Raw genomic sequence first — 25673 nt, forward strand, 5'->3', positions numbered from 1 at the left:
ATCATTCAGAATGTGTTTATTTTCTTTAAAGCATGACAGTCAGTTGAAGAATACAGAGGTGGAAGGAGGACAGTCCTCACTGTATTCACGTTCAATCACACTGAGAAGAACATCAGAGAAATAAGGAGAAAACCAACAGACCACCAGAACACCAAAGGCAATTGTGAAGCACTATTAAAAAAATTGCTTTAAATCGTGGTTCACAGTATCTAGTTGCGGTTTAAGTACACACGGATGCTATAAATAAGTTCTTTAGACCTACATACAATATAACATTGCTTATCACTGTTTTTTATTTGAGGTCTTTTAGCTTTTAGTAGTTAAGTGTGAAAAGCAAAAACAGAATAACGAATCACATCTCAAAAGTCTTAGATTAGATAGAACAAAAGCGTGAGAACGATTTAACAAGTGAAATATTTTATAAGAAAAAAACACACAAAATGACACGACGCAATCCAAGATCTAAAGAATATTTAATCAAAGCCGACTTTAGCAGAAACCTGTGACAGCACAAACACAAACCGTTGCCTTGTATCCTCCTGAAATCAATAGACCGCTGACAGACCATAATTGCATATCAAGGCCTTCATGATTTTGAAGCAACTGCACTACAATTACAAATTGTTGGCCACTTGAGGGGAAACCCGTAATGTCATTTTTTTTGTGACAGGCTACATCAAAAACATTCTTTATGAAGACACTAATTATAAGCAAGGATTTTAAGTTGGTGTGATAACTAGTGAAAGGCATGATAAACAGGGCTTAAACCAATGCTTGCCTTCCTCTATGACATCACTATTGCCAGTGGGCCACTTCAACAGACACACCAATCAAAGATCGCGTGTTAACACATTGAAAACAGCATCACAGTATCGCAGTTGTAGACTATTGCTCATGAGAGGGCATCCGTTTCTCAAAGCTCCTAAAATCCTACCTGTCTTTCTCTTGTGCGTAAATCAAAATGAGATATTTGTATAACCAAAAAAATACTTTTCATATATAAAGTCTGAAAGCAAGAAATTAGATTTCATTTTTTAAACAGCTCTCGAGTAAACCAGTTAGTAGATAAATTACAATTGTGAGTAACAGATGTGTGTACAGTGGTAGAATTACTTACAGTAAATGAGAAAGTACATAAAACATCTGTATAGAATCGTGAAAATGTTGGTTGTTGAAGAAACGACATATCTATTCAGTAAACTATTATTAAAAGTAATATTATACGTATATTTCACACAATTCAAAACAAATGATAATTATGAAGAATGTGTTTTAAAGGTTTATAAAAATTAGGGGGTGTATTCAAATGATTAATATTATTATAGTTATTAGTGTTAAAATTGTTAGGATATAATCGCCTTCTTACATGTCCTACACACCAGTAAATGTGTAAATCAGCATACAATGCTTGTTAAGTAAACTGCAGGGAAATTTACATTCCAAAATATTCTGTCACTTATTTTTTATATACGTTAAGTGATTTTCTTAAAGTGAGAGCGAAAAAATTATTAAATATAAATGATATGCATTTACATGCTTCGTGTTTGAATGTGATATAGACTATGATAATACATAATTCAGTTTTTTAAAACAATATATTTGATATATCTTAGAACACATCATGGCTTTTTTAAAGAAAGTTTAAAGAGTAAAACCACCATATAATGAATATGAGTATATATTCAAATCAACAGATGTTTTAAAGCAGGTATAAAATGGCCTCTCTGTATTTTAGATAAATTTAAGAAATTAAGAATTTAAGAAAGCAAGGTATCCAAAACATTACTATTGTATGTGTGTGGATCTGTACTTTACGATGAACAGGTTTATTATGCATAACATGTACAGTGTATGCAAATGATTTTATAATACAGTATAAGATCACGTCACTGTTTTTTTCCACTGTTCATGTGGCTATAGCTACCAAGCAGTTTTGAGGTTTGTGGTACATTTACCTACTCTGCTCCATTTATTGGGCCACATGTCTCAACCATTACACCGCCATTAGTACTTGAAGATAAAATCCTCCTTTTGTTGCTGCAGAATGCTGCAATAGTATTTAACATATAAACCGTGTTAAACCAACAGTGGGTTCGTCAACGCCGTCAAATATCCTAGTGAAGCTAAACTATAGACGCATGTGTGCATGGCTTGAACGCAAGATTTAAAAAAAGCATGCTGGTCTTGGCTTTGTCTAGTCTAGGTTAGTAAGCTATTTACAGAAACTTTACACTTCACAAAAAAAAACATGGGAGAATAAATAAATGTGCATGGATAGTGACATTTTTAGCAGCCAAAAATTTGGGCGCATCACTACTTAACTAAAAATAACAACTAAGCTAGACTAAACTTCTATTAAATAAACTGTATAGATGTCTGCTATGATCTATCCTAAAACATACATGAATAAGCAGATCTGTGCTAAGTCCAATCTTGGCTTAATGTAAGCAGAAAACAGCTTTTTACTTCATTTTATGCAACATTTACAAAGTCACACACCTTAGTATAGAAAACAAACAGATGTTTGCTGAGCTCCCGGTGTTGTTAGTCAACTCTTAAAAGTGTGCGAGGCTATGTGCTGCAGATCAGTATTAGCATGCTAGCTGCTTATGTACAGTGTGCAGGATGTGAGAGAAAGCCTTATTAACCGCTTGGTTCCTCGCCAGTGTCTGACGCCGGGCCAGCTGAAGCTTCTCCGTTGCATCTGGATGTGGGATCGAGCTGTTCGGCAATCGGGATCTGCGGAATGGGGTCAGCTGGTGGTTCAGGGGTATCAGTCGCCGGTTCAGGTTGGGTGCTAAGAATCTCCGCGGCAGGGGCCTTGCTCTCGGCTGTAGGGGCTACGGAGGCCTCCGGTGGAGATTGAGGGTTTTCCTGGGTGCTTGGTGCAGGGTTTGCGGAAGCTGGTGCGGCCGCTGTTGCAGTCTGATGTTCCGGAGCCCTCAAACGCTTCATCATGGTCGTGACTCGTACGGCTTTCTATAGAGTGATGTTAAAGCAAATGTTATTTTGGCAAACGAGAGCAATGCTAAAAAGCAACAATAGATTGTTCGACAAGTTACCTTCCACTTCGCTTTAGCAAAGTTCTTCTCGATTTGAGCGCACACATTTTCTTTGATGTTCTTGTCAGAGGCAGCGTTTCCGGAAATCCTTAACAGCAAAAGGTGTTATAAGCAAATCTCACACCCACAAAGGAAAATAAGAACCTTTTCTTAACAGGAATGGCAATGTGTTGTATAATTCTGACATTATTTTTTCACCCTTATGTGTTTAAAAAAGTAAATGTTGAGCAATGTTGTTTGGTTACCAACATTCTTCAAAATATCTTCTTCTGTGTTTTTCAGAAGAAACAATGTCATAGAGGTTTGGAATGACATGAAAGTGAAAAAGTGACGAAAGAATTTTCACTTTGGAATGAACTGTTCCTTTAATACTAGAACTACAGTACCATTCATGGTTGATGGCCTCTTGAGCAGTTAATCTCTGGTCTTGGTCCACCTCCATCAGCCGTGACACTAAATTTTTTGCTTAAAAGATGGAACAACAAAGATGGAAAACATTCCTAAGTACAATGTTTAACAATTTTATTGAAGTCAAGGTTTAAATAGGGAAGATTTGTCCGGCATACACTGTGCTGGTTTACATCAACTGCTCTTCTATTTCTAATTTATTTTTCTATTGTTCTTATTCTTTTTATATATACACTTCCGTTTTCAATCAATTTTATTGCTGTTTTATTGTTTCTTAAAATCTAAAGTTGTTTTTGTGATCTTAAATCATTTGCATTTTTAAGATACGTCTTATTTCTCTTTGTCAATCATTTTATGTAAAGCACTTTGAAATGCCCTTGTGTATGAAATGAGCTATATAAATAAACTTGCTTTGCCTTGTCTATACAAAATTCATGAGGTTTATCTGTGAAAGTCATTAAATGTACCGGATTCTGAAATATCATCCCAGTATGGCGAGTCAAACTCATAGTCTCCAGCAAGAATCTTCCTGAAGAGGTTCTTATCGTGGTTTTCATAATCATCTTCATCCATTTCATCGTAGAATGGAGGATTTCCGGAAAGCCTGTGCACGGATGAAATCATTGCAGTCTGGTTAATGGTAGTCTCAGCTACAGATGGTGTGCCCACAGACAGCCCACCGACTGTCTCATGCATACGGCATACAAACTTACAAATGTATTCTAATGTGTCAATTTTTATTTAAATGAGGTCAACACATGTTTCATGTGGATATTTTGTAAGTCAAAAACATTCTTGGTGGGTTTTAGTGTTTAGAAAAATGTAAAGAAATATGTTAACTTACAGTATGTACATGATCACACCAAGAGCCCAGCAATCCACAGGTCGCCCATATCTCTGTCTCCCAACAACCTCTGGGGCTGTATGAAGAAATATACAAGTATCAAGGTCAGGACATATTCCAAAACATTTTTAACAGCATGAGAACTCTAGTTACCGTTGTCTACTATTTTACTTTGTCTATTCTAACCTTTTATGATCGTAAACGTTGCAGACGTATTGGCTCTCTCTATTCACTTTTGTTGAAAAAAAAGGTAAAAACAACAACAACACCATCTGCTCTACGTGTCCCAAGAGCTTTCAAAAAGGGTTTGTCTGTTTTGCAGAGCATCTTACCTAGATACTCTGGGGTTCCACAAGGCTCCTTGATGAGTCCATTTTCCAGTTTTGCCAGATGGAAATCACTGATGACTATTTTCGAATGTTTCAGTCGGTTGTAGTACACCAGATTCTCAAGCTACAGGGAATAGAAATGACAAGACGACATGCTAGTCTCTTTTCTCAAATAATTCTGCCTTAAACCTTCCATTTGTGATAATGTAAATCTAAACCAAACATCGTTTTCTTGAGCAAAGTTTATGAACGCTGTTTACTGAAAAATAAGATGACAGCTCATTTTTATGCATGACCTAATCAGCAGAAAGAAAAGAAAGACAAACTTAAAGTAGGGTTTCTGGCAAATGCTTATTTGTTTGTAGTCTGAATAGAAAAGTAGAAGTAGTACACGTGACCACTAGAGGGCGCTGTGTTGTGTACCTTTAGGTTCCTGTGAACAATCTTCAGGCTGTGCAGGTAAGCCACAGCCTCCATCACCTGTCTGATCACATTGCTGGTGTCTTTCTCCGAGTAATAGCCTTGATCCAATATCCAGTCGAACACCTCTCGACCTGTAGCTCTGTTGAGTCAGGACAAAAGGACTCATAAATTATTTTAGACCTTTTTAATTTTTCATAAGCAATGGAGATAAAATGGAGATGGAGAATCAGGGTTTAGCTGAGACCACCCACCCCCCTTTAACAGCATAACGTGTAAACATCAAGTGGACACAACATGCTGAGCTGCAATTTCTGTGCAAATCTGAACGATTCATTCTGCTGTAATATTTGCACCTTCAAAAGATTCACATGTGCATCTCTAACAGGCACAGATCAGCCAATCCACGTGGCATATACTGTACAGCAGGGACAAGGAATCAAACTAATGAATGCAAATCCAAAAAGACAGGTACGAGTTTGACAGGGACACTGTGGTATAATCACGCTAGGACAGTCTTAGCGCAAGATTTATTTCGGATGTGTCTCAGGTTGAAGTATAGTTGCTGCTTTGGTCTTGTGAAGTTTGCGATGATATAGAACATGAACTTTATTGGCCCGGTGGAATCTAGTTAAGGTGCACTGCACAGAAGAACCGTTTCCCTTAGAAGCAGATGTCTGGACTTACAGCTCAAGGAACAGGTAGTACTCTTTCCTTGTCTCGTAGACGTCCACCAGCTGGAGGATGTTGACATGTTTCACCCTGTTGAAGACAAATTGACATTAAAAGAAGGTTTGTGCTAGAATACACATCTGGGATACACACATAGCAGATGCAGCAGATCAAAACGGTTTAGCATTTTCAATTTTACAACCAAGGGAACTGTATAATACAAAGTATTTATTAGAAATGTATGCATTTATACAGTACTGTCTGTATACTATATAGCCCATTCAACATTGCTACTTTCTCTTTCTACCCAATTATATTTGGACGTGGGAAGGGAAAATGAATCAGTCCAGTTTAGAGAGTTAATATGCCGATTTCATGCATTGAAGATTGTTACATGTGTTTATGCATTCAAAAGAGAAGGGCAACTAAAGGTGAGCGTATTTGCTCAGTCTAAAAATGACTTATTGTGTTATTCATGAGCCGTTGTGATTTGCGAGCAGGGACAGAATCGCACCACTGAATGGCACCATCAAAGTGCCATGAGAGATGCTGATGATGCGCTCATGCTAAATAAGTCTTCTGCAGGCGATACAATCACATACTGTATATTCATGTGTTATATTATTGGCACCATCTCAAGGCTTTAAATGAAAGGTTTTGATGTTCAACACGTGGTTTCATTAGATGTCACACTGTCTTAATGTAAATTCGTGCTTCTGTAGCTAGTGTGCACTGGCATACTTTAGTACAATATTTCAGATCTTACTTTATTGCTAAATAAAATGTTTTTCAAAGTTCGTTTATATTTAATGCATCTTTTGTGTAGTCCTGAAAATGAGGACAAACTAAATCAGCACAATAAGGATTTGTGAGGTTTACTGTGCACAAATCATCCTGGAGGAAAAAGAGCGCTTAATGGAGCTTTAAGGATCAATATTTGCAAGTGAAAAAAATATGATCCCGTGCTCTGTAAACCAAATGATATCCATAAGAGCAGATTATGATTAAAAAGGGGTAGATGATACATTTTCAAGGAAACAGTGTGTAACTCACATCTTTAGGATGAGAATCTCGTTCTTTGCAGCCTTCCGCACTTTTCTTCCATCTTTCTTGAGGAATTTTTTGCAGGTGTACATTTTCAGCGTGTTCTTATCCTTCGCCCTGAAGATCTCGCAGAACTCCTCCCTTGAGGAGAGATCAATTTGGCTTCAATCCAAAGTTCATTCACGGTACATTTAAACCCATGACCTTTGCTACCAGTTACCATTTAAATAAATATTTTGAGAGGTTAAATTAAATATAATTTAAGAAAAATCTCTTGCATGCAGAAATACAGGGAATGAATTATGAAATGATCAAACTTCGCTTACGATTTAACGATCTGCCCCAGATCATATTTCTCTGAGATTTCTGTGGGACTGGTGTAGTCCTTCTTCTCGCCAGGTTTTAAACAGCCGAATGGCATGGCCCACCCTGCCCTTGAAGGAGAGAGAAAGAGAGAGGGGTTAGGACAAAACACGGGAAATTTGCATGCTCCTTTTTAATCCTCTTTTGTGACTTTTTTTGTTCAAGCAGGAAATAAGACCTGCGCATAAACACTTACATTTGCAAACAAAACAAATTTGGTGCCCAAAAACATTAAGAGTGCCATTGAGAGATCTAATTTCAATAGATAAATAAAAAATACAAGTAAAACAGTTTATTTGAGGTAAAGCAGTCAGAGAGAAATTTCCCTGTGTAGCAGCGAGTCAAGCAAAGAGCAACTGCTGAGTGATGATGGACAAAGTAATATGAAGTGTAATGAAAGGTCTTTGTGTGCTTTTTAACCACACTTACAGACTAAATCACTGTACTTCTCTTCTCTCGAGACAGGATAAATTAAATTAGACAGCACACCCTCTCTCTCTCTCTCTCTCTCATGTACTGCAAGTGGGACTAGTTGATAGCCAGACTAATTGGCAGAAGATGCATCTGCCTTTATGAAAACGTACATGTGCGTGCGAAGAAAATTAGGAAGAAAATAACTTTTAGATTTCTGCTGAGTAGAGATTTCCCATTCTTTATCTGAATAAACAGAGCAATTAAAAGTAATAAAGATTAAGAGGTTTTCATAAAACTTGAAAAGTGATTGCGTAGTCAAATTTAAAACTGCTTTAAGGGGATAGTTCACCCAAAATGAAGATTCTGCAATCATTTACTCATCTTTTTATCATGTCAAACCTGTATACATTTTCTTTAACTGAAAACAAAGGAAGATATTTAGAAGAATGTCAGTAAACAAACCGATCTCATCCCCCATTGACTCCCATAGTATTTAATTTCCCTACTATGGGGGATGAGATCTGTTCGGTTACTGACATTCCTCCAGATATCTGTATGATATCCAGGATAACCTGTATACATTTCTTTGTTTTGCTGAACACAAAGACATTTATACAAGTTTGGAACAACCTGAGGGTGAATAAATGATGACAGAATTTTTGGTGAACTGTGTCAACTATACCTTTAAACATGCAAATCATTAGTCTAGAAGTAGTCTAAAGCAAGTAGAACTTTGGCATTTGGTCTGATTCATTTTCGAGCCAAGAACTGCCCACAGTCTGACTGAGATGTACAAAAATTCAACATTATTGTAGAAACAACAACTTAGCAACAATGAAAAGTGTATGCAGTGTGCAGATCTTTTTTATCAGAAATTCAGTCCTAGTTATAGATGGTTACAGGCAGATACATGCACCTGCCCAAAGTGGTTGGTTATAATAAAACAATTTGTTTTATTTTTCATTTGTATTAAAATATTACTGTGTGTCAATTGTAACTTCTCTTGGGACACAGGTTTGTTTATGTTGTTGCTGCTGAAACCGTCTATACTGGTTATATATTCTTTAAAAAGTGGAATGTACCATTCTTGCAATGTACCAAGTTCTCATAAAAATGAGAGGCAGATGTCAAACTCCAAGCTGAAAACCTAAGATTTGATGCACATAGTCTTAATGATCATCAATTTGATTTAAAGCTTCATTTTATCTGGCTATTAAATACGCTGCTGTATCTGGTGGTGAGGAAGGCATCAAGCCAAGTCTGAACCGAGTGTTTGTCCAATGTCTGGTTATTTTTGGTAAGTTGGTTATCCATCTGGTTATTTTTAAATGGCCTATGATAACCTGCAAATAACCCAAAATCCTGTGCAGCTGATCAAAAGAAAATGCTATCTGATACAGTGGTAAAATGTTTTGCTTTTCATTTTATTTATTTTGATTATACAAAAATGTCATTAAATATTAACCTGTTATCTCCAATCTCTGACGCTGACACGTGCAATTTCTGCCAATCTCATTAATTTTGAGTACCTATGCAGTAGTATTGCATACGTTGTATCTTGATGCAGCGCAGGCAATTTTGATAAGCGGGTCTTACTATCGCTTGTCGGTTGGGTGGGCTATTTCTTTCGCCTTGCCGTGCTTTTCCGGGTGAAAACTTATAACAAACTAACAAAACAAGTTGGAGTGCCGGGGGCGTGTATAAAGCACAGAAATACAACATCATACGTCCAACTCGTTTTTTAACAAGTTGACCATGTTAAGCATGAGAAGCCAGCATGTTTGACTGTGTAAAGAAGTCAGAATGCATGAAATAGCATGTTATCCGATCTTTAAGAATTACACTGTTAAGGCACTGACTCACTATACAGCGAAACAGCTGCTTCTGTTTCTGACACATTCTGTTTCTATCTCGTTCTTTTGCTGACTATGATTTCTTTTATTCTTTGGCACTATAACGTTCTTTCATGTTAGGCTGTGCTCTTAAAGCGCATTTATAGCACACCCCGTCCACACCCATATGCTTTGATATTATAAACATGGCGTAATGGGCCATTTGGCATAAGCGGAACAACATATATATTCAGCATTGTCATCTAGGAATACGGCCTGCACATCTTTAGAAGGAGCAGATATGGTGGTCAATACTCTAAGATGTTTCTGAGAGGCCTGTGGGCTCCGGCCAGTACCATCAGCAATTTGATGCTGACAACACATGGAAAAAATTCTTTATCTGGCACTCTTATGATTCATTTTGCCTATTTTTGTCCATAATGTGCAAATCATATTTTGCATCAAATCGATAACCTCTTCTGAGCAATCTTAGTTGAGTAAAGGGAAGGATGTGGATCAGATGAAGCATAGTGTTCGGGCAGAAATGATTCTGCTGGTGTAAAGCATGGCGGTTATTATAAATGAGACTATACAGTATGCATCGATAAATGTTCTTATGCTGTTTAAACCATCTAAGCTAGACATTGCTGATCAAAATTTCAATAAAAATAACAATGCTGATCAAAAAAAGAGTGGTCCTTGGTCGTTTTCTTTGTAATGAAATGAAAATGACAGAATTTGATTTTTTTTACTATTTTAAATCAGGAAAATGCCTTTCGGTTTTCTTAATTTATAGTAGTTTTCCCATTGGTCTTCATATTCCACTTCTACATATATTTAGATCAGGTACAGTTCCATTACATAAATAATAAAAACATGTTATTATGCATTTGCTGTAAATGGAGATTTACAGATAACAACATAAACAAACAAAGTGATTTGTCTTCAATTAGCCGGCCTAGTTTTATAGCTTATACGATGCAATTACAATGAAGTTACTCATAATACAGCTTGTATAATTGCAAGACCAGTTCCTATCCGAACACATTAGAGTACACAGAGCATTCATCTCTTTTTATGAAGCGTTCCTCTGTGTAACAAGCAAAGAACTTAATTGACTAAAAACTCATGAGGTTCTTGAGGAAGCAAGGAGAGAGAGAGAGAGAGAGAGAGAGAGAGAGCAGAAGAAAGAGCACAGCATGGTAGGACTGCATTTTGCAACATCATCTCCTCATTACTGCCTCTCGAAAGGAATCAGGCGATCCAGAACTTAATTCGAAACGGGAAACTTCTAAGAAAGAGAAATGAAAGCTCATTGGTTATCCCAAGGGTACTGTGAATGCTAATTAAACCCAGCGCCTGATACATTAGACTCGGTTTCATCCTTTCTGGAGAGCAAAGAGGAACACAGACTGGGAGAAAGACAGCAATAAAAATCTCATGTACAGCATTACAGTGAAAAAGAGAGCGAGTGTGTTTCGATGGGAGGATTGATCCAATGGAAAGAAACGGAAACAATAAACTGCTGATGATTATGGGAACAATAGTAATCATCATCACAGGAAAACCTGCTTACTATACAACCAATGGCAACCTTCCTCCCATAAATTCACCATCGATAGTATTTCTGAGCTGGCAAAACCTGTGCCTCCCTCCATCAATCCATCTGGCTACAGTTTGTAGAGGCATGACATCATTAAGGGCTGAGGACAGGGTGAGACAGAGATCATTGCATCTTTGATGATGACCCACAGATTGCTTCACAGCAGGTGGGTTCAGACATCTGATCCCCAGACGCTGTGAGATCCTTTTGCACACTGGGCAGGGTCAGAAATTAACCAGAATTTGAGAAAATGCCACCAAAAATGACTCAGAAAAAAGTGTGGGAGCCTGAAATGCTCCTGTAGTGATTCCCTTTGATTTGTAATCTGACATTTGACAATTAATAATGTTCTGCTTAAGGGTGGTTGTGAGCTTACTGGTTGTACAGACACGATGACCTGAAGCTGTATTATACTGCTTTAAAATGGTAGTAAATTCTCAGTATTTATGTCTTGTTTTTTGTACATAAAAGGTTTTTCACAGCGATGCCATAAAAGAACCATTTTTGGTTCCACAATGAACCATTTAGTCTAAGGTTCTTTAAAGAACCATCTCTTTCTTACCTTTTATTAATCTGAATAACTTTTATAAGAGTGTAAGTTATGGTAAGATAAGGTAATTATCAACCATTAAAATACTATTTTTTTTTTTTTTATTAATGCATTTTTTCACATTCAAATTTTAAAAGAAAAAAAGAGCCATCCGGTTGTAAAAAAAGGTAATAACATGTGTAATGACATTTCTTTAACCCTTTAACATTTTTGTGTGTGTTTGCAAAGCTAAGGTCACCAATTGACATCTAATTCCAATTAATTCATAAAATTAAATAAAAAATATTTTGGTCAAAGACGACGCCCAAAGGGTTAAATGAAAAAACTTTAGTGTTGGCGGCTAAAAATGCATTACAATGAATTATACATTCATACAGAATTATTTTAAAGAACCATGTTAACCAAACAACACTAAACCCATTGACTTCCATTGTAAAGACACAAAAACATTTCCCAAAATATCTTATTTTTTACAGAAATGTACAGGTTTTTAACAAAAAAGGGTAATAACGATGTTAGAATAAATGATATTTGAATGAACACAAATTATATTTTGAGTAAACTATCCGTTCAACAAGTAGCATACCAAAAGCAAACTTGTGTGGGATGCCTATGTTTAAGATTAAGTTGTGTTGTTCTTTTATTTGGAACTGTTTTTAAACAAAGTGGAACGGCTCGTTCACGCATGCTCTCATTACAATTTAAGCCTTATTGCTCCCAAATCATAGTCTTGCATTGTGGCCGAAATCAAGTCTACATGGATTAATTCTTCAGAATCCGAACTGACAGTATTCGTCAGGAAAACACAAATTAACTCCTCGAGTAACATCACTTCACCTGACGCGTGACAGAGACAGCACAATTGGCTAAAATGCTATGAATGTGCATGCGCAGTGCTTGAGTAAAGTATTTGTGTACACAGAGTCGGTTTTTAGTGGAATTTAAAAATGAATGACATACTTGAAAATATGATTTCACACAACGTTAAAACAAGATTTATTATCGCACACGATATATCTCATACACCCCTAATTCCAGGGTGCCGATATCTGTGCCCTGTAAAATAAGGATGGTCTCAAAAAAATTATTGCAAAGAAAAACAAAACATATTTAGACTCATTAAACAACTGTAGTCTTCCCTCAAAACGTATTGACAGGCTGTCGACATCTTTCTTACAAAGTCAAAATCTTCAACCAGCTTTGTCTTCTGTTTTAGTCTTAGATCTCAGCTCCTTTTGACAATTTTTTACTTGCATAAACCAGTAAATAGTCCAATCACACACTTTATGAGCTTCATTCTATCTTTTATCCCCCTTAGTGATTTTCAGAGATTTTGAGGCCAGTTTGAAATCAAAGTCGCTCACCCTTAAATGTTCAAGGAGTTTGAGTCAGGGCACAAATAGAGTCACCGAGAAGCTCCAATCCTCATTGCAGTGTTGGGGCAACAAAGCCACAAAACAAAATAATGAGCCGGGGGAAATGAAAGAGCGATGCTCTATCAATTATTTGTGTCTAGTGCAGCTCTCGGCCTCTGGATTCTTCAACATTCCTTTGCTCCTACAGTCAGTTATTCCCTCTGCATTGTCGAAATCTCAGATTTCTCTTTGGTATTCCCTCTTTTGGCATGTCTTTCACTCTGTCTCGCTGTCTGTTTTTGGTGTGGTACTCCATCCTCACTGATCATTTAATTAAAATAAAACTCATGCATCATACACAACACCTTTGTGGTTTATCAAACACAAAATTCATCTTGTTCTGTGAAATATTGCGTAAGACAGAGAAAAGCACAAAGCGCCACAATAGCTTCTGTCTGCTTCAATGTGAGTCGACCGGTGGACAGAAGCCAAGTTTTTCTCTTAATCATTGTTATATACCATTTTTAAGGTGATTTTTAAGATTAATTCCATGTCACAATCTAAAGCTACAAGATTTAAAAGGATTGTATATCATTTGAATATGCAGGGTTATGTATAGTTCAGCTGTCAATAATGCATGGGACCAGCATGTTTAAACCATCCAACATCCTCTAATTCAGCTTTATGCTTTATTTATTTATTTAAAGCCACAGGGAGCTTGTGTCCTAAGCTACAATTGCAGATTTGAAGAGAATAAAAAAAGTCATTTTTGGAAGAATGACTATCATTGACTATCATACAGGTTCTGTTGGACAAAAAATAATATATTTTTGGACAGCAAACAGTTCTGGGGCACTTTTGACTACCATTGTCATATTTCCTACTATGGTAGTCAATAGTCAGTTTAATGTCAGTAGTTTAATAGTCAACTATTAAAATAATAAGAACCCTGTTGTATTTTAGTATCTTCAAAGTAGTCACCCTTTGCCTAGAATTTGCTAAATGGTACACTTGCCATTTTATCATCCAGCTTGTTAATGTTCCAACCTGCTAAATGTATTAAAAAAAATGGAAGAAATTTCCATTTATGCCTGACTCTTACTGACTGCTTTTTATTCAATAATTCAATAATTGGTCCATTTCAAAAATATGTTTAAAAATAAAAATCTGTTTTATTAATTTGAATAAATTAATATGTTGGCACAGTTGTCTGTGGAAGTGATTTCAAAAGTTGAAACATACACCTTTAGATTTTCAAGATCACGAGCAACATTTTTGTCAAGTGATTCTAACCCTAACTTTTGACCGGAAATGTATATGAAAATGTATGTATTTAAACCTACATGAAATTTTCTGTAGCTGCTGATAAGATACTGTATATATGAAACTCTTTTCAGAAGTTTGTCCTCATTTCCCGATAAGCAATAGTTTCAACTTATGTGTGTTTCTGGGGCGCCTTGCTTGACTGGCCTGTTTCAATTTACACCAAAGCATTCAGATGCAATTGAGGTCAGGACTCTGACTTGACCAGACTAAAATATAGATCTGGACCATTTCGTTGTGTCATGACCAACATCTTTTGAATTCTGAGATATGTGCCAGAAGCCCTCATTTTATGCTGCAGAATATACTGTTACAGTAATTCTATGATTATGTATTTATCGCAGATGTTTCCATGTATGTCTTTCAGCACTGCTCTCTAAATACCATTTGTACAAGAAACACACAAGGGATCATTTTTATTCTCGCGTATCCTCTACTTCTCAGACTTTCCAAGCTCATTTGAGAGAGTTATACATTTACTTTGTTTTTATGTGCATTCTCACATCTTAGGCTGCACTCAATATCGACTGCAATTTTACTGCAGGATGGCCATATTAATCTTTCAGGTCATCGAGGAGTGATGTGTGCACATTTTCTGGTGCTCCTGAGGACATTTTCCAAAACGGCCGCCATAAATATGTCTCTTCATTATAGTACGAACTTGAAGTGTATATTTATGTACATGCCCCCAACCCGCCTAAACAACTGTGTGCACGCTCTAATCTCATCAAATGTCCATTTCTAATATGCTTCAGCTACAGACTATTTAATTGGTTTGCATAAAATTGATATTACGGGAAATATTTTAAGCTCCTGCTGCCGATAAATAGTAATGAAGTCTGTGCGAACGCAAGCAGCATGGTAATTGAAGGTCCAGTTGGAATGCTGACTGCTGTAGTTGAGAGACAAATTACAGGCAGTAAATTAGGGTGTGCTTGCCATCCAAATGAAAAGTGTGTGTGCGGGGGAATATACTTTCAAATATCATTTTCACAATAAAAGTTCACACACGTACACAGTATAATCACTGCATCGTTCTTTGCAACACAGGAAAACAACTAATGCATCCATCATAATACAGGATTTTACGGAATTGCACAAAAGAGTGTATTGTTCCATCTGACCAGGCTGCAGAATACAAGATGGAATATTCTTCCAATTAAAATGCATTTCACATGCATTCCTTTATTCAGGTATGTGTACAGATGTCCTATGACAAGAGCACTATAGTACACTGTGCTTCTTTCCCAATCGCGGTTCCCTGTTTTATAGAACAGTCTGTCTCTCACATTCTATAGTTAGATGTGTTTTACAATGTCATATGGCAAAGACTCCACCATCTGAATTACAACTGCATGAACAAATGAGGGGTTGTACACTTTATGGTCGATTCTATTCTATTCTATTCTATTCTTAGTCCTATCAAATTGATTACTCGTGATTAATCAATTCTAAAATTAATGTCTGTGTTTATATAATACGTGTTTGTGAATTTATATTTAATGCACACACATGCACACTAACAATCAACCAATATTTGTGATATATATCTGATTGAGTTCTTTACTAACACAAAAAAGGGCAAATACATATACATATTTAGAGTAGAATTCACTCATAAGATTTTTACTTTTTATTGAAGTGGCAGCTAAAATCAACCCACTTCTTTTAGTACTACAGACCCAAGATAAGGTCAAGTTATTTTACATTTCAGATTTTTTTTATAAAGCAATGATAGTTTCATAAACATAAACAGATAAAAATAAAGTTGAAGTCTTTTTTGTCATCTTAGTCTTTTGTGAGAGTACAAAAATGAAAAAGGTTGATTAAGTGATTAAGTTTAGTTATATTTTATTATTTACACTTATTTTCAGTCACAGAGTTATTTGGGCAAGAGAAGATTCTGTAATTTAACACAGGATGTAGAACTGTATTTAGGAAAGTAATGTTCAATAATTTATGTAATGATAATAAAAATATATGAAAAAATTTGTATTGAAGAAAAGTTAATGTTTTTTTATACACTGTCAATTAAGGTTTGTGGATATAAAATCGTAATCAGCAAAAATTGTAATTGGCAGGTTTCACTAATAATAAAATTGGAAATCAGAATCGGCAAAGAAAATTGCAATCGGTGCATCTCTAATATATAAAATATAATCAAAATTACATATATAAATATAAGCATAGAGTACATTACACATATTTCATAAACATATACATTATATAAACAACTATTTATTTTGAAATCGATTAGTTACACATTATTGATTTGACAGGAATAATTTAATTCAATTCTATTCACCTGTATAGATCGCTTTAGTTTAATACTGTTAAAAGAAGAATTGTATTCATTTTCATCTAAGCATCCACTTTAGGTAAAAGTCCCTAATGTACGAGGAAGTCAAGTCAATAATATGATTTATCAATAGCTATTCTAGTTTGTTCAGTGGAAATTGCACTGCTATTCGCCCTGTCCAATATGTACCGCTAATACATCTCAGCTTGTCAAGCCCAAAGATAATTTTTCACAGGGGACTGAGGGCAGTGTGCACATTTGTTGCTCCTTGACGGAACACATAGTGTCTTACACACCTTATCAGTTTCTGTTTTTGAGAGATAAGGATGTGGACATTATTTTGTAGTTGATGCAAGCATTATTTCAGCACATAGAGAAAAATAAAGGCACAGCTAGATAACAACCGCCTCTATATGTCAAATGTATTAATTTACCTGGAAATCACTTTAAACATTCTTGTATTTTGTTCATTTGGGAGGTGATAAATTACTTAAAATACAAAGTTCTCAAATAAGAACAGCATTTTGGAGTATGGCACTAGCTTTGCAAGGAGCATGTTCCAGAAACTAGTACTCCATGGTTTGGCCTTCTTGTCTAGATTGACTTTCATGGCTTATCATACAGCTAAATACTGTACTTTACAATTCTGTGCAGTATTCGACTAATCACTACGCACTAGTGAACTGGCCAATCATAGCACACCTCGCTTTTCAGAGCGATGAGCTTTGTAAAATATCAGCGCGTTTCAGAGGAGTGATGGAACGAGAGAGGAAATACAAACATGCACGGTATGAGGAAAATACAGGGTTTTTTTTTAACCTTAAATCGTGTAGACACATTGTATTACATCTAAAGCAAACAATAATATTCGTTTTAGCTGCATCAAATGACCCCTTTAATATGACAAATTTCTGTAATCATCCGCCTTGGTTTTAAGTGTCATTCTGTACTCGTGTCTCTAAATGTTCTGTCTTTGAACATCTCAGGATGCTGCAAGTTGCAACATGCTATTATTAGATTGGACACAGCCCATAAACACATTACCAACAGAAAAAGAGCCCAAGACCGAAATGTGCAAAGTTATTGGAGCTTTTATGTATTCTCAAAGCATGATTATTTCTGCAGTGTTACTTTACCTCAGAGGCAAGCCAACACATTTATGTTTTTCTTCTCAGCAAGCCGTACTGTTGCTTATGTGCCTTTCACATTCTAATATCAAACAGCATTAAAGGTCTCACTGTTAGTTAGAAAGACAAACGCTAATAAAAGTTCAGTGATGGGCAGTAATGTGGGAATAATAACATACAATGTCACAAGTTTTAAGTAAAAAACTGACTTATGCTTATGGTCCTGGGGAGTCCTATCAATTAGTATATTGTTAATTAGTATCATGAAGAAATGCACAAACACTTGTCCGGTGTCCTGCTCCATTTGACCATATTTAACACATAAACGCGGACGCACACACGATCGCGAACACACACACACTGTTCTGGGAACTGATGCATGTCTCACACATGCTGTCTGCATGAATCTGTCCTTAATTCTCATAAGGGCGACTGCCAGCATTCACCCGAGAACAGCAGGGCCTTCCTCTCTCTCTCTCTCCCCTGAACTAAAGCAAACCAATTAAGCAACAGAGAAAAGTGTCTGCATACTTTTCACCAGCGCATCCTGCTGTTTTGAGAAACCATCACACAATTGAAAATAAAAACATAAATCATCCTCCTTTATGCAGTTAAATGTGTCTTATCTATTAGCGAGGCAATTTAAGGCTGTTAGAGGCAGAATGGAGGGATGAAAGAAGGAAAGACGCTCTCATAAGCTTTTAGGCCGGGATTGTGAGCCAACAAAAGTGCCCTCTGCAGCATATGTTAATAGAGCTGAAAGCAGTTTCACCGCTCAAAACAACCCCACCAGGCTTTACAAAGGATGAATTCCAGCATCTTCACACCCACATGGGTGAAAGAGCCCACCGCGCTCGATTATCTCTCCCAGTCAATTGCGAGTGAGAGCTGTATTCTTTTACGCGGTCTAAATATAAACGCCGATGCATTGCTGTGGTGCCGGGCTGAACTGGACAGTGACTAGTCTGTGTTTTTTGTCAGCGTACAGTGTGATTGGAGCACACCGCTCTGCAGAAAGAGAGAGAAAGAGAGGGATGAGTCACTGAATGGATGACAGAGGTCAGAACGGTGGGAGGATCAGGGGTGCTGAGAGATGAAGGTGAGAAACAGCTTGGTTAATGGTGAAGAACGCCCCCGTTAGTCGTGCTACACTAATACCATAGCAGAGCGTGTGTTTGTGCGTTTGACTGCACTCCAGTTGATGTAGCTTGCTGCGTGCAACCTGGAAGTACGCTTTTTTTGCTTTTGCTGTTGCTTGCGCAAAAGCATATTTTGAAATGGTTTGTTCGCTCAGTAGAATCACAATATGGAATGTCTGCCAAAACAAATCGCACAGGGTAGAAAAAACTAAAAATGAGTCTCTTTAAAAAATCAGTTGTTTCTCAAAGGAACCAATGAACTCAAGTGCAGATCAACAAGTGGAAACACAAGTCCCACAAAGTTTTGCAAAATATCAGTTTCCGTCCAAACAAAATTAACTCAAATTTCTCTAATCTTCCAAAAGCTACTCTACACCGCACTCTTATTGTATGTCAGGAATTGTATTATTTGTGTCCAAAAATAATTAGTTGTATCTAGAGATGCTCCGAACAGGATTTTTGCTTCCGCTACCGAGTACCGATTTCTTGTCATCTTGATGGCCGATATGGATCCTGATTCCGATGCTTCAAGCTTTATATAACTGATATATAAGCTCTCTAAAAAATGTTAACCTTTTTTCAGATAAAGTAATGATAACGTAATACCAGGTTTGTCATATTAAATGATTTGGACACTACTCCTCCCCGTGAGAGTTCTTTAGAACATTTGTAAAATATCAGCGCGTTTCAGAGTGATGGAAAGAGAGAGGAGATACAAACATGCACGGTATGAGGAAAATACAGCGTTTTTTTACCTAAAATTGTGTAATAAATTGTGTAATTAGTGAATTTTTAATTGTTTCCTCAAAACATTATATTAATTATTATAAATAAAATAATTTACGTCCCCACGCATCATGTATGTCCTCATGCATTGATTTGACCAAATTTGATCGGTTCGTGAGATCGGCCAAGTTTAGTAATTTACCGATCAAGTCATAAAATGTGATTATCGTCCGATACCGATCTGTGGCCGGTTGAGGCATGGATGAGTTCGAGGGGATAAGCACATGGAATAACACATCCCACAAAAGTTTTGTAAATGCACATACTTTGAAACAAATGTATAGTATAATGTTCTGTGAGTCGCTTTTTTGATTAAAATGTGTATCAAATTTATTCAAAATTGTAATTTCAATATGAGATATTGAAGCTAATCTATCCATTTTGTTTTACTACACCACACGTTTACTGAATGCCAACAATTGAATTATTTGTATCCGAAAATACTAATATTTTTGAAAAAGCAGAGATAGATTATATAATAACACCTCTTGCCAAAAAACTTTTCTCTACACTAAAATACATCAACTGGGCATCAATAGCTGCCTAATATACCATTTAAAACCAGTGTCACCATTGCCATCCGGTTGAAATATATTAATTTCTTGTGTGTTTAAAATTACAAACAGATATTTTCTATAGTCGTGATCAAATATATCCCCCGCGGGTGAGGTGTGGCCCTGAATGAGCCAGCAATAAGTGTCACAGCATGGCTGCTTATATAAAAAACGATTAAATTGAAGCGCCTCACTTCTTACGTGCTAATCTGACCATTCCACTCTGCTATTGTTTGTTGCCTTGGTTACAAAGTCCCTCAATGGCATTTCACTCTACTGTTCCAGTAAATCAGAGAGCGAAAAAAAGAAAACCCACATGGTTTGAGAGCATGGTGTTATACACGGCTAAATTTAGGAGCCGCCTGTTTCAGCACTTATCTCTCGAAAAATGCCTTGCTTTTTATCTAAGATCAGACGGTTAAAATAGAACATTTACATGGACAGGCACATGAGATGAGATCTTGTGTGGGTAACTGGAATCAGAAAAAAACACCACGTGAATGAAATCCTAGTGAATTAGAGCTAGTGCTTCCTTTAAAATAGATTTGGAAGTATTCGACGACATATCCCACGCACACTCAATTCATCTGTGGATGGATGTTCTGCCTGACAAAGTCGACAACAACTTTATAATTCATCGATCCTCCTAACCGCATAACCGTGCATCTGTCTTATTCCTCTTTGAATTATTTAGCTTTAAACATTTAGCATAGATGAATGATAACAGCCAAGAGATACTTGTCAAAAAGTAAGCACGGCATGGCATGCATAGAGGCCTGTCTCAGATTCAAACACAAACATTTTATTTATGCTACGTGGTAAGGTCTAGAACCACAAAATCGCCTTTGGCTAGACTAGGGCAGGTTGCATTGTATTAATTATTGGCAAGAGTGAAACCTGGGCACTTCACTCAGCTTTTACACACTAGGGTGGGCTGCAACTCCATCAAGAATTCGTACGAACATGCAACCTGTCAGTGCTTGAGGATATTGCCCCATATTGATCTCTACTCACACATTTATGCTAACACAGGCCGAATGCCTAAGTCCCGGTCATTGTAATGGAAATGGATTGACGCTGTTCTTCACCTGAAAGAGTGACTCTCTGGCTACTGGATTATTGAGTGCTGTTACACCCTGTCCTTCTGCAAATGAAATTAATTCACACCATCTGTTGAAAGTCATCCTTAAGAAAGACAGGAGGACGGGCAATAACTTACTTGGACATTTAATGCACTGCTCGCTGTCAATCAAAGAACATTTTCATTGGAGTAGAACACCAAGAGATACGGTGCAAGACACTTCTAAAAATATCTAAATTTCGTCTCAAAAACACTGGAGAATAAAAGACAGTTTACCCTTTAAATGTCAAGAAGGGAGCATATCAATGTGCTACAATGTGGTTATTCAATCGAAGACAGTCGGTTTTGTAAAACAATCTACAGTGTAGTAACCATTATACCTGCAGTATACATTTCATTCTACATCTATCAAGTTTTCAGGCTTTAATTGAATTGACACAGCCTTGGTTATAAAGTGTAAATTCTTGACCTGGCTTCAACTCCTGCTTCTTATAGTTAGCTCATTGACAAAATGTTAAATTCTTTCTCATTTGTAAGTCGGACTGGATAAAAGTGTCCGCAAAGTGAATCAATTTAAAATGACAGAAACTCAAGACAATGGAATTTTACAGCGTTTTAAATCATATGGAGAAGATCATATGACGCGTTTGATCATGGGAATAAAGTTATCATAATTCATACAAACGATTCAAGAGAAAGAGAAAAATGTATTTTCGTGGCAGCATGAATCAATGCGGAGGTGAAATATTAATCAATTTTTGATTTAAAATTCCCCTTCAAATTCTCTATTTATGGGGGCTATCAGCTGGAGTGGGGCTTTGAAGTTGCCTGATGCTACCAGTAACCCTTTCAGCGGAAAGCCATGAGTCTACTTTCCTTTTGTCTCTGGAAGGGCTTGACGTCATTGCAGGCTGTATGACTTCAGTTTTTTATCTAGAGAAAAAGGAATACATCCACAGTTGATGCAACTTTGTGGCTTTTTCTTGTTATGTACTTCCTAAAATTGGAGAAAGGGGTGGTCTGCCAAAAGATGACTTATGCACTTTAGATCAATTTGGGCTCATTGTGCCCGGAGGTGCCAAATCCTGCAGTCTTCAAAAAATCTTGCAGCCGGGACATATTTAATACAATAAAGCTCTATCTTTTCTCCTGGTGAATGAAGAGGAGCTCAGAGGGATCATTCTTTTAATTTAACCTGCCACAGAAATACAGTACAGTAATTTGTCACAATCACTTTGACAAAGTAAGACGTTGGACTTGTCGTTTCCTTGTCGATGATGGTTCTTTAAGTCATTAAAGAAACAAAACAATATTGGAGGGTGACTGAAATGTATTAGAGGGGCACTACTTACAGCACAACCCCCCCAACAGCCCTGACAGAATGCTTAATAATCAATGCAAATGTTGATACCTGGGTGCAGCAGCAACAACAAGTTTGATGCATTTCTAAAGCAGTTATTATTCTGGCCAACTAATGCAAACAATAATCATTACTTTTGATAAAAGGGTGAAGCTACTGTACACAAAATTATTCAATGAGACGTAAAACTAGGTGATGATATCACTTTTTCAGCTCGTGGAGATCTTGTTCCTTGCACAAAATCAATCTAATGTCAGAGAGGGTGATGTACTGAAAGAGTAAATCATTCTGGTTCTTCTCTCTCAGGATAGGTGAAAAATACACAAACAAGGTATCTTGAGGGTTAGCTACCTATTGATTGAGGTTCTGAACACTAATGACCCCAAAGGGATATGCAATAAGTGTACCACTTCCATGCATCTACAGATACAAAGCTATTTGATATTCTGTGGACTTATGCATAGTTGCTCTTTGAAGCCAAAGACAAGCACTTTAATATTTTCTGTTGACTTTTCTTTATCAATGACTACAAGGTTAAAATGCTTTCATCACAGTATTGAAAAGCAACGCCAGTCATTTGCAGAGATATGATTCATTAAGTAAGATCTTTATAGCCTTATACAGTCTAAAGCTTTCGCATTCCAGTAAATCAAGTCATAAATAATACAATAAACAGTATGTGTGTCTGTACTGTTATGTGAAAAGTGCACATTCGAAACCCTGAACTGGCCAGTATTCTCCCAGCAAGCAAATATAATAAAGGTATCTGAAGCTTAAATGCAGTCCACTCTAAAAGAACATTTGACTAAGCATACTCTTTCAGTCAATGAAACCACAAAACTCACTGGAGCCACGGCCTGTTGGCTTCTAGCGCACACCCTTGATCTTCACAAAGCTCATGTTGCCATTGGTGGCGTTCTAAGCTCCACGTGCATTTCCACAGCCAAGCAAAACCTTTCCTTATTACATAACTTCCCAGCATTCCCATCGCCATTATTCAAATGTCAATTTAACAAAAGACCCAAAAGGTGATTATTGTAATATCTCTTTGCTCCTGTGACAACATTTATGTCAGAATGTCATGATCCATTTCACAAGGGAAGTGATAGTGGGAGATTGTGTTTTGGCACAAGACCTCACAGAACGTCAGAAGATAATAACCACTGGAAAAAATATTTCTTCCAGTCAATGAAATATAATTCAGGGCATATGTTATGTATTTGAAACAATGTTTTCTTCACATCTGTCACGTTGTGCATGGGAACTCATTAAGCACCATGCACAAAGTGACAAAGGCGGTCAACAGATTTCAACAAGCATTTGCTAAACACCACTTGAGACCCAGAGTTGGACCCCATCTGTTCTAAGGGGCCAAACACATGACTCGGAGCATAGAAGTACATCACATCATCTGCACACATTTAATGGAAAAACATGAATGTGCTAACCAACCAAGCACAGTTCATTTTTTCGCAATGCGCTGTAAGTACAGTGGATCACTGTTATTATGTGCAACATGATTATTTGACACCAAATATCATTGCTAGTTTTATGCAGCCACTTTAATGTCAATGCTTTCACAGATTGCATCCACATTACGACCTGTGGGTACACAACTTAAAATAAAACTAATAATCATAAACACAAGTATATGCACACCTTCCACTATTAGACTTCTACTGACATAATAAAACCATAAATGAGTAATTATATATACACATCGGTGCCAGATATACTGTATATCTACTATATGTAAATGTACTTTATGTATATGTGGATGTAAATGTATCAATAAATGTTTCTTTAAGGCACCTAATTTAGAGAGAAATGCAATTTGTGTAAACAGTCAATCCACTTTATGCATCATGACCGAGAATAACAAACTTACACAATGATCTGGTTGCATTGCAAATGAATGCATGTGTCTGTTAACATTTTCCCAAATGATGGCAAACGATTTCAGCAAGTGGAAAATTGGTCCACTACCTATTATTGACAATCTAATATATATTTGAGCAGTTATTAGTTTTCTATTCTCATCATATCTAATCTAATTTCATAAATTTATGAAGATACTGATATTATCATACTACAAAGCATTCAGTTGAATTGTTCTATAAATACACAGATAACAATAAGTATTTGGGAATATCGCAACTCAAATTCTCATAACAGGTACAATGTGCAGCCATCTGCAGCAGTGCGTCTCTCCGATGCGCATCAAACAAGTACAACAAACCACGATAGGCATACCATACATACATCATTAAATAAATATAAACAGTATTGTTTAACCTTATATTCTCATTTAAAAAAGCTATTATTACGAATTCAAGAGAGTACACTTTTCTTTTGTGTGCGTGTTACGTTACTATGACTATCAACGCCTAATCAAAATAAGCTTTACAAAATATTCATTAAGTTGTTCGTTGTATTATTAAGCACCTACACTTGCAACCTTCACACTCAAAGCATGATGGTTGTTTTACAACTTTAAAGTTATAATTTGTCGAATAAACCCTACTAAACTGCTTTCTTGAACGTATTACACTTTCACATACACTTACATTTATTCCAGCGTGCTTTTCACAAACGCCCTCGGTTACTGCAAAACTTACTTTTCCAGTCGTATGAGTCGTAAAATGTCCTCAAGTTCTCAGTCCACAAGTGTTTCGGTCGGACGGAAGTTGTTGTCGGTAAACGTTGAGTTTCGACCGTTATTCTCTGCGCGGTAGTGCTCGCCAATTCCGCGGATGTTCTCCCATCTGTTTGGCGCCGGCGGTTTTTTCTCAGTCGCGAGAGGGATGAAAGAGATGCGCGAGAGCAAGGAGAGAGAGAGAGAGAGAGAGAGAGAGAGAGAGAGATAGTAACGAGAGTTAATCTGTGTGTGAAGGGGTGTGGCCATCTAATAAACCGAGGAAAATGTTAAAACAGTAAAAGCAATAGGCAACATTTTAATTTGAATGATATGCTATTTGTCTTGACGTTCGTTAAAGTTAATGTCATTAAGCTCAATTGTCGTTTCTTTTCATCATTTGAGAACTTTAGCAGTAATCTCTGTCTAAACATATGATAACAAATGACGTTGTGAATAAAACCAAATAACAA

At 36.7% G+C, this 25673-nt stretch overlaps 1 protein-coding gene across 1 annotated transcript; it reads right to left on the minus strand.

The window, feature by feature from the left end:
* On the minus strand, window positions 1-25402 carry camkvb (CaM kinase-like vesicle-associated b). Its single transcript, XM_056735662.1, has 11 exons — window positions 25184-25402; window positions 7106-7213; window positions 6789-6920; window positions 5751-5825; window positions 5067-5205; window positions 4647-4767; window positions 4315-4390; window positions 3938-4074; window positions 3449-3527; window positions 3063-3150; window positions 1-2979 (listed from the first exon to the last, which is right to left on the minus strand). The coding sequence occupies exons 2-11, from the start codon at window positions 7198-7200 to the stop codon at window positions 2644-2646; spliced, it is 1278 nt and encodes a 425-aa protein (XP_056591640.1). The 5' UTR covers window positions 7201-7213; window positions 25184-25402; the 3' UTR covers window positions 1-2643.
* Between the last annotated feature and the right edge of the window lie 271 nt (window positions 25403-25673).

This window comes from Triplophysa dalaica, chromosome 21, assembly GCF_015846415.1.
Source record: "Triplophysa dalaica isolate WHDGS20190420 chromosome 21, ASM1584641v1, whole genome shotgun sequence".
NCBI classification, from domain to species: Eukaryota; Metazoa; Chordata; class Actinopteri; order Cypriniformes; family Nemacheilidae; genus Triplophysa; species Triplophysa dalaica.

Bases quoted from the DNA above. Each gene is read 5' to 3' on its own strand.
- camkvb (XM_056735662.1), bottom strand. From the start codon at position 7,200: ATGCCATTCGGCTGTTTAAAACCTGGCGAGAAGAAGGACTACACCAGT. The intron at 5,826-6,788 runs GTGAGTTACACA...TGTCTTCAACAG, and splicing joins GAGATTCTCATCCTAAAGAT to GGTGAAACATGTCAACATCC. The intron at 5,206-5,750 runs GTAAGTCCAGAC...CTGACTCAACAG, and splicing joins TACTACCTGTTCCTTGAGCT to AGCTACAGGTCGAGAGGTGT.